The sequence below is a fragment of the Trachemys scripta genome, chromosome 8 (genome assembly GCF_013100865.1).
Source record: "Trachemys scripta elegans isolate TJP31775 chromosome 8, CAS_Tse_1.0, whole genome shotgun sequence".
Taxonomy (NCBI): Eukaryota; Metazoa; Chordata; order Testudines; family Emydidae; genus Trachemys; species Trachemys scripta.
The window spans coordinates 80443616-80453133 of NC_048305.1; the positions used below are offsets into that span (position 1 = coordinate 80443616).

Here is a 9518-nt window from a genome sequence, read left to right on the forward strand (position 1 = left end):
GTTGAAATCAATGGGACTTAGGTGTTCAGACCATTTAAAATCAGTTTTCATATACATTGCTGCCATAGAATGTAATGGGCCAAGTGATGGAATTTTTACTCTTGGTCTGCTCATTCCTCTCATTTCTGTGCAGAGTAGATCCTAAGTGTGCAGATCTGACACACTGTAGGAGGGATCATCCATATCCATGGGGCTCTCTTCCTCTTCCCAGTACCCCATAGAGAGGCTTCCCTGGGACATCAGATCCACGTGGAAGGTGTAGGCCTCAGGCAGAATGGAGAGGGCAGGGAGCAGGATGTGCATTTTGCTTCCCAAGCCCTGTGGGAATCAGTGCAAATGGTAACAGAGCCCCAGGCTCTGCTTTGCTAAGTGCCCTTCATGCTGGGAATCCCCTTTATGAGTGAGCCAGCTGCTGCTTGGGAGTCCTGCACCAGTTTTGAGTCACTTTTGCTTCCCCTCCAATTCCCCTTAAACCTGCCACGTTTCTGTTTAATGCAGCAAAGAACAGCTTCTGACGGGATGTCCGAGAAATATTCCAATGGCCCAGAAGAGGAATTTCACCACAGAGCTGGAGGAAGATCTTATGCACGAGTCTTTTGTAGCAAATTACATAGTTTGGGTTGCCAAACCTGCCTTAATCTGCAATTACGAGATGCTGCTTTCTTAAAAGATACATTTCTATACAGATTGGTTGGAGAGCATGAAATCAAATTAGTTTTGAAACCAGGTATCGCATTCTGCACAAAAATTTCCATTTATCCACATCAGTACAACTAAAGCAGTATATCCCTTAATGCGTGTGCCTGGTGTTTAGTCCGTACAGATGCTGCTATTGACAAAATACAGCTGGAGATTCAGGCAGGATCCAGAGCAGCTTTCAGAATAATCCAGCTGGTAACCCCAGTGTCAGAGGAAGATGATGATTCAACTCCAGATGACGTGGTTCAAACAAAACTGAAGAAGATCCTAGGAATTGAAAGTATATTTAAGGTAATTGACTTGGTTTGAAATGAAAGATAATTGAACAACAACAAAAAATCCCAAAACAAAATAAATGGTCCTACAAAATTAGAGGGAAAGCTGCAGAAAAAACCAGAGTTTGATTTAGTTAGAACTGTAAATATTTTCTAAAGAGTAAGAAAAGTATATGCTGCAGGGACAGTGTCAGGTAGTTTAGGCTTGTTAAACTAAAAAGGAAGGAAATAAGAGTTAAAAGCCTAATTAAATCAGACCTATTATCTTATTATTACATTTCAAATAAAGAAGTTGTTTGTTGTTTGTTTTGGTTTTCACCGAGGTTGGTTGTGATTTGATGTCTAATGTAGTGAATGCCAGTGAAAATGAGGTAGGATCAGAAGAGGTTAAAATAGGGAAAGAACAAGTTAAAAATTGCTTGGACAAAATAGATGTCTTTAAGTCACCAGGGCCTGATGAAATGCATCCTAGAATACTCAAGGAGCTGACTGAGGAGATATCTGAGCCATTAGCGATTATCTTTGAGAAGTCATGGAAGATGGGAGAGATTCCAGAAGCCTGGAAAAGGGCAAATATAGTGCCCATCTATAAAAAGGGAAATAAGGACAACCTGGGGAATTACAGACTAGTCAGCTTAACTTCTGTACCTGAAAAGATAATGGAGCAAATAATTAAGCAATCAATTTGCAAAAGGATAATAAGGTGAAAAGTAACAGTCAGCATGGATTTGTCAAAAACAAATTGTGTCAAACCAACCTGATAGCTTTCTTTGACAGGGTAACAAGCCTTGTGGATGGGGGGAAGTGGTAGATGTGGTATATCTTGACTTTAGTAAAGTTTTTGATACTGTCTCACATGACCTTCTCATAAACAAACTATGGAAATGCAACCTAGATTGAACTACTATAAGGTGGGTGCAAAACTGGTTGGAAAATTGTTCCCAGTGAGTAGTTATCAGTGGTTCACAGTCAGGCTGGAAGCGCACATTGAGTGGGGTCTCGCAGGGATCAGTTCTGGGTCTGGTTCTGTTCAATATCTTCATCAATTATTTAAATAATGGCATAGAGAGTACATTTATAAAGTTTGCAGACAATACCAAGCTGGGCAGGAGAATAGGATTAAAATTCAAAATGATCTGGACAAACTGGAGAAATGGTCTGAAGTAAATAGGATGAAATTCAGTAAGGACAAATGCAAAGTACTTCATTTAGGAAAGAACAATCAGTTGCATACATATAAAATGGGAAATGACTGCCTAGGAAAGAGTACTGCGGAAGGGGATCTGGGGGTCATAGTGGATCACAAGCTAAATATGAGTCAACAGCGTAACGCTGTTGCAAAAAAAGTGAACATCATTCTGGGATGTATTAGCAGGAGTGTTGTAAGCAAGACACGAGAAGTAATTCTTCTGCTCTACTCCACTCTGATTAGGCCTCAACTGGAGTATTGTGTCCAGTTCTGGGCACCACATTTCAGGAAGGATGTGGACAAATTGGAGAGAGTCCAGAGAAGAGCCACAAAAATGATTAAAGGTCTAGAAAACATGATCTATGAGGGAAGATTGAAAAAAATGGGTTTGTTTAGTCTGGAAAAGAGAAGACTTAGTGGGGGACATGATAACAGTTTTCAAGTACGTAAAAGGTTGTTACAAGGAGGAGGACGAAAAATTGTTTTTCTTAACATCTGAGGATAGGACAAGAAGCAATGGGCTTAAATTGCAGTAAGGGAGATTTAGGTTGGACATTAGGAAAAACTTCCTCACTGTGAGGGTGGTTAAGCACTGGAATAAATTGGCGAGGGAGGTTGTGGAATCTCCATCATTGGAAATTTTTAAGAGCAGGTTAGACAAACTCCTGTCAGGGATGGTCTAGATAAATAATCCTGCCATGAGTGCAGGGGACTGGACTAGATGATCCCTCGAGGTCCCTTTCAGTTCTATGATTCTATATGAAACCTTCCCTCTCAGTGTTTACAATTCAAACATTGCAGCATTGTGCTAGTATATGATGAGATACAGAATGTGAAATTGACTAGACCCCGAAGGGAGCTGTGCTACAAAGGAGGATGGGAACCAAGGGAGCAGTGTGGAGATCTTGGGCCTCCAGAAAGCTTCTCCTGTGTCCTGCGGATATCCTGCATCTGAAAAGCTAGGTTTATGGGGCAAAGTGCTCTGTTCGTCAAGAGGCAGGGCTAACCCTGCTAAATGATTTGGAGGAAGAATCACGAAATCTCCTGTACCTTAGATGGATTGTTTCCAACATAGGGAAATAGGAGGCCTGAATGTTTTCCTCATAACACATAATATATAATTCCCAAAGCAATGAAGCTATTATTCCTGGTAAGTCAAGAACATGCAAGTGGCTTTAAATTCAATAACATTGCACTGACTATGATAGGAAAACGATTCTCGCTAACTGATATAATTCTTCGAAGTAACATTTGATTGGACTTGCAGGCTGCAAACAGAAGTGCACATCAGCATCTTAAGAAGCAGGCCGCCAAGAAAGATACAGCCAAAATTGCAGAAATTAGCACAGATCCAGCTGCTAAGTATCAATCCAGCTCATCCTCATCATCATCCTCATCATCATCTTCCTCCTCCTCCTCCTCTTCTGTTGGTGACAAATACAGGAATACAGACACGAAAGACAAAACATGGCAAGCTAGACAAAGGGAAGGAAGCAGCAGCAGTAGTAGTCGTGGTGGCAGCAGTAGCAGTGACAGTAGTAACAGCAGAAGCTGCAGTAGCAGTGAAGAGGATCATGCTGCAAACAAAGAACTGCAAGGGAAACGTGACAAACCAGTGAGGAGCTGTAGCAGCAGCAGTGACAGCGAGTATTCCAAACAGCAGGTAACTCATTCAGAGTCTTTTAGGTCTGTATGAATTATATTTCTGGTAATAATTACGTTACTTTATGCATGTTGTTATAAATCAAGAAATTATGCATTATGATATAGGGACCAATTCTGCCCCGTCATAGGAGTAACTTCATTGACTTGAATGAGAGTTACACTCACATAACTGAGGGCAGAATCAGACCCAGAGAGTCCAGTGGCACTAGTACAATTTACTCTTACTTCCCTGTTTGTACAATGGCTGGAAACTAGAAGCATATGGAGCACTGGGCAAAGTAATAAAAATATATTGTACAAATTAGAGGATTGGGCCAAAAGAAATCTGATGAAGTTCAACAAGGACAAGTGCAGAGTCCTGCACTTAGGACGGAAGAATCCCATGCACTGCTACAGACTATGGGTCGAGTTGCTAGGCAGCAGTTCTGCAGAAAAGGACCTAGGGGTCACAGTGGATGAGAAGCTGGATATGAGTCAACAGTGTGTCCTTGTTGCCAAGAAGGCTAACAGCATTTTGGGCTGTGTAAGTAGGAGCATTGCCAGCAGATCGAGGGACATGATCATTCCCCTCTATTCGGCATTGGTGAGGCCTAATCTGGAGTACTGTGTCCAGTTTTGGGCCCCACACTACAAGAAGGATGTGGAAAAATTGGAAGGAGTCCAGCGGAGGGCAACAAAAATGATTAGGGGGCTGGAGCACATGACTTATGAAGAGAGGTGAGGGAACTGGGATTGTTTAGTCTGCAGAAGAGAAGAATGAGGGGGGATTTGATAGTTGCTTTCAACTACCTGAGAGGGGGTTCCAAAGAGGATGGATCTAGACTATTCTCAGTGATAGCAGATGACAGAACAAGGAGTAATGGTCTCAAGTTGCAGTGGGGGAGGTTTAGGTTGGATATTAGGAAAAACTTTTTCACTAGGAGGGTGGTGAAGCATTGGAATGGATTACCTAGGGAGGTGGTGGAATCTCCTTCCTTAGAGGTTTCTAAGGTCAGGCTTGACAAAGCCCTGGCTGGGATGATTTAATTGAGGATTGGTCCTGCTTTAGCAGGGGGTTGGACTAGATGACCTCCTGAGGTCTCTTCCAACCCTGATATTCTATGATTCTATGATTGCTCTCTGCCATCATGGTGATAGATTAGGTGATCTAATATAGATCTTTTCCATCTCTAACTTCTGAGATTCTCTGAGTCACTTAGATTTGAGTGTTGTATATATTTTATTACTGAAATTCTTATCTAATATTTTGCCATATTTTGTGCTGCATCTTTTCGAGCAGTAACCCAAAGCAGCTTTTATGGGAGTTACTTCCACTTCTTGTGTATTTTCACAGGCTGATCCAGAAATTTATCAGTATCAGTTCACGTCGGCACACAGAGAACAGGTACATTTTCTGCTCTTTGCACGCAGGGCCAAACACCGGTTTCACTGACTTCGGGGGGGAGCAGGATTTGGTCCACTGAGAAGAAAAGTGTTAAAAATAACTTGTGGAACCACTTTCTGTGAACTGTCTTGTAAGTCACTTGATTAAGGATGATTCTTCAATTGTTGCAGTATCCAAGAAAGAAAGTCCCAAGCAGCAGCAGTAGCTCTTCTTCCTCCAGTTCTAGTTCTTCTGAGAGTAGTGATGAAGGCAGCTACAGAGGAAGTGCTCAGGTGGGTGTATTCAACAAGAAACGAAAGCAGGTGAAAACTTTGTCAACACTGCCACGGATTTCCATCTACTGTAAAATTCTGATACTAGTAAAGGAAAGATATAATTAGTGAGTTATTGTATTAAATAATATATAAATTATTATAAGAGTCTACATATAACTATTTCTTGCCAGTATAGAAGTACTGTGCCTTGGGTTGTCATTGAATAGCTCTTACTACTATGTCCAAAAAGGGTGGGATAACTGAACCTAACAGATATGCTTACACATGATGAATAGTGCATTACTAAGTGAGTAGTCCCATTAAAATAAATGGGACCACTTGTGAAGTGCTACTCAACATGTATAAAAGTATCTGAATCAGGCCTATAGCAATTTCTGGTTTGTGTTGTCAGCGGATTGCATCCTGTACTGCTTAGGTCCTGATTCTGCAGTCCTGATGCATGTTTAGTAGTGCCTTTCTCTGCAGGTAGTTCCATTCATGTCAACAAGGCCATGGGTAAAATTTTCAAAAGCACCTAAGTGATTTAGAAGCCAAAGTCCTATCTTCAAAAGTGACACAGACATTTAGGGGCCTATGTTCCACTGAAAGTTAATGGGACTTTGAAATTGTTACTCTATGTGCATAGTCAGGGACTGTACAATATAAGAATGACAGACAGAATCTGGACTTTAATGAATATAATCTTTTCTCTGTGCAGTGTAAATATGACAAACAGATCTGTTTGTTGACATAAATTATTATGGTTTTAAAAGTTAAAATGTATTTGTTTAAGAAGGCAGTTATTTTATTAACTAAATTTCAGTTTGGTACAATGAAAGAATCTGATCCTGTGCTCTTTGATTTTATTATGAGTTTTGAATGAATAAAGAATGCAGGCTCAATCCCAACATTTGGTAATCTAAAAGATCTGTTCTTTGTCCGGTCACATTTCTATTCCAGGTTTCCTTTGGGTACACTGAAATTGCTCTTGTAAAAGATTTTTTCCATTATTGTTTTACTTGTTTAAGGTTTGATCCTGCTCCCCTGGAAATCAATGGCAAAACTCCTTATGACTTCAATGGAGCTGGATCACATGCTTAAAGGATTTCACTGTATTTCTGGATAGGATTCTGCTGAGTACTGTACACAGCATGTTTTTTTTTTTAATAAAGACCATTCCTTTAACAAATATTAATGTATCTGACATTCAGTGTAGTACTTTACTGTACTTTTAAAAATGTTTCAACTGACTTTTTCTCCTGTGACTTTAGCCTAAATTCTTAGGAGACATTAAACCTCCAATACTGGCTGTTATTCTTCGTGCCATTCGAACTGACAGAAAGCTGGCAGGCTTCCAGCTTGTGTTGTACACAGACTTGCACTCCACCACACCCAGGATACAAGTGTTTGTGTCAAACATCTCAGAATCAAGTATATGGAAACTCTGCGCTGATGCTTCAATAGTAAATTCTTACAAAGCAGCGGTAAGGTTCAAACATAATCTGACCAAGAGTAAATGTTTTATATTGATATTACTATGTTTTTATATTTAAATTTAAAATAAAATTAATTATTCCTCTCTCTTAGGGTTATCTAAAATGGGGCCAGGATTGCCAGGACTACAGGATTGCTGGAAAAGTTGTAACTGGCCAATTTGCTGATTACCCAGCCACACAGATCAAGCTAGAGTGGCCTAAAGTTCCTTCAAGAATCAAAATAGCTGCAAGATGGTGAGATTTGACTCATCATTTTTTGAAATCTAAATTCTTTACTTATTTTACAGCATAATCAAACTGGGAGAATGCATATTCAGCAATGAGCGTCCAACAATTACAGGCACAATCCTGCAGTTCCTATACAGGCAAAACTCCTGAATGTGGAAATTTTCATAGGATCAGACCACACATTGGTCTCTCCTGTTTTATTTAGTCTCCAGTTCACTTTTGTTTCAGTGTAATCCTTAGCATGAGTCTCTCTTAGAGCAGCACAATAGGTCCATTTGAAACACAAAGTTCATTACATACTAATTAGAATACATTAATGTGGCAGTGATTATAAGAAAACTGTACTATGCTAGATTCAGAATAGGTTTCTTTTATGGGTTCACAGCCACACTACTGGGGTTTTTTTCAGTGTTGTCCAATATGGAGACACACAGATGGCAACTTCTCTTGATACCTGAATATATACATGTACATGTTAGTTAGAGACACTGGGATAGTAGCTGCCTGGTTAACAGATTACCACCAGATGCTTGAGGAGAACATAGTTTAAACTAGGTTGGATTATTTGGATAGGCTGATATCTGCTCTTGCTACCCTAGATAGAAACTATCCAGTGGAATACCTGGAAAATTCTCTTCTGAATGCATTTTTTCATGTACAGTACATGCACTTATTGTGGAGGATGAACAGGGGACTGAGTATAACAGAGTTCGTTCTTATTCTTTTGTAGGCAACACTTGTTTAGAGGCAACTATTTTTATTGCTTATTCAGGCCCTAAAACTATAATAGGGACTGATGATGAGGTCCTCATCTCTTCACAGTGAGAATCCAAGTGAGCATAAGGGCCCATGCTAATGGATCCTGTTAACACATATTGGGGCTTTAATAACAAGCTGTCCGGTTTTTAGGTATTTAATGGACTGGGGATGCCCAATTTTCAACATTGAATGTCTTTAACGCTGCTCGGCCTATCCCATCCTGGTTACTGCATGCTGCCATGCGGCCTCCTATATTCAGTAGCAATTTTCAGTGTTCTGATACTGCTGCCTCTCCTGCCCCGCACAGTACCACATACTAACACACACTGCTTGGTGACAGGCAGCGCTGGTTCTAGGTTTTTTGCCGCCTCAAGCAAAAAAAATTTTGGCTGCCCCCCCCGTCCCAGCCCTGGGCTCCTCACCGCACCCCCCTGCCACCCAAACCCTGGGCTCTCCCCCACCACCCGCACCCCCTGCTGCCCCAGCCCTGGGCTCTCCCCCCCCCGACCCGCACCCCCAGAGCCGGCTTTAGGAAGTGCGGGGCCCAATTCGAACAGTTTTGACGGGGCCCCGGCAGGGATGACTGGAAAAAAAAAAAAAAAAAAACACGTAAAAAAACATGTGGGGCTTGTACTCACCGGGCGGCACTCGTAGTCTTCGGCGGTTTGTCCTTCACTCGCTCCGGGTCTTTGGTGGCACTGAAGGACCTGCTGCTGAAGTGCTGCTGAAGACCCTGTGTGAGTGAAGGACCCGCCGCTGAAGTGCCGCCGAAGACCCGGAATGCTGTCGGGTGAGTAAAAATTAAAAAGGAGCCTCTAGCCAGGGAAGGGATTCTTGGCCACTTGCCCCCACCCCGGCAGCCCTGCCACTGGGCGCGGGGCCCTCTTAGGCGCGGGGCCCGATTCGGGGGAATTGGTGGAATTGGCCTAAAGCCGGCCCTGCGCACACCCCTGCCGCCCCAGCCCTGGGCTCTCACTCCCCCACCCGCACCCCCCTGCCGTCCCAGCCCTGGGCTTCCCCCTACTCCCCCACCATTGCCCCCCCCCCAGCCCTGGGCTTCCCCCTACCCCCCCACCAGTGCCCCCCCCACACCTCCTGCTGCCCCAGCCCTAGGCTCCCCCCCCCCGCCACCTGTACCCTCCTTCCACCGCAGCCCTGGATAATTGGTAACTCGCTCCCAGGGCAGGTCATTCAGCAGGAATTTTAGATGTGCACAGAACACAGACAGGATTGGTTCCCATATGGTTACAGAACTGCAGTAAAGTGAAACAATTTTCAACTTGTGTGATTGGAGGATATCTGGATGCATATTATAAGACTGTCCTCCATAAATGAGGAAAAGTTGAGGTGCCTTTATTATTCTTTTGTTCCACTCTTTCTTTCTATGGGGAATTTGCCAATGCAATATCACTGTCTTCCTTTTAAACAAACAAACAAATAAGGCAATGGCTGTTGAAAATAGCAATTCCAGTCCTAATAACCACTGGGAAGCATTTCTTGTTCAATTTTATCCTACTTTTTCTACAGCAAGTTACAGTGGATCAGTATATTTGATTTGGGAGAAATGAA

General features: G+C 42.3%; 1 protein-coding gene across 1 annotated transcript in view; it reads left to right on the forward strand.

Moving 5' to 3' along the window:
- LOC117881769 (vitellogenin-2-like) overlaps positions 1–9518 on the forward strand; it is a 35963-nt gene that overhangs the window by 16416 nt on the left and 10029 nt on the right. The window contains exons 21-27 of the mRNA XM_034779430.1: positions 499–727; positions 815–990; positions 3431–3826; positions 5162–5212; positions 5383–5484; positions 6738–6950; positions 7054–7196. Of these exons, the coding sequence (XP_034635321.1) occupies positions 499–727; positions 815–990; positions 3431–3826; positions 5162–5212; positions 5383–5484; positions 6738–6950; positions 7054–7196 (1310 nt within the window). The remainder of the gene's footprint in view (positions 1–498; positions 728–814; positions 991–3430; positions 3827–5161; positions 5213–5382; positions 5485–6737; positions 6951–7053; positions 7197–9518) is intronic.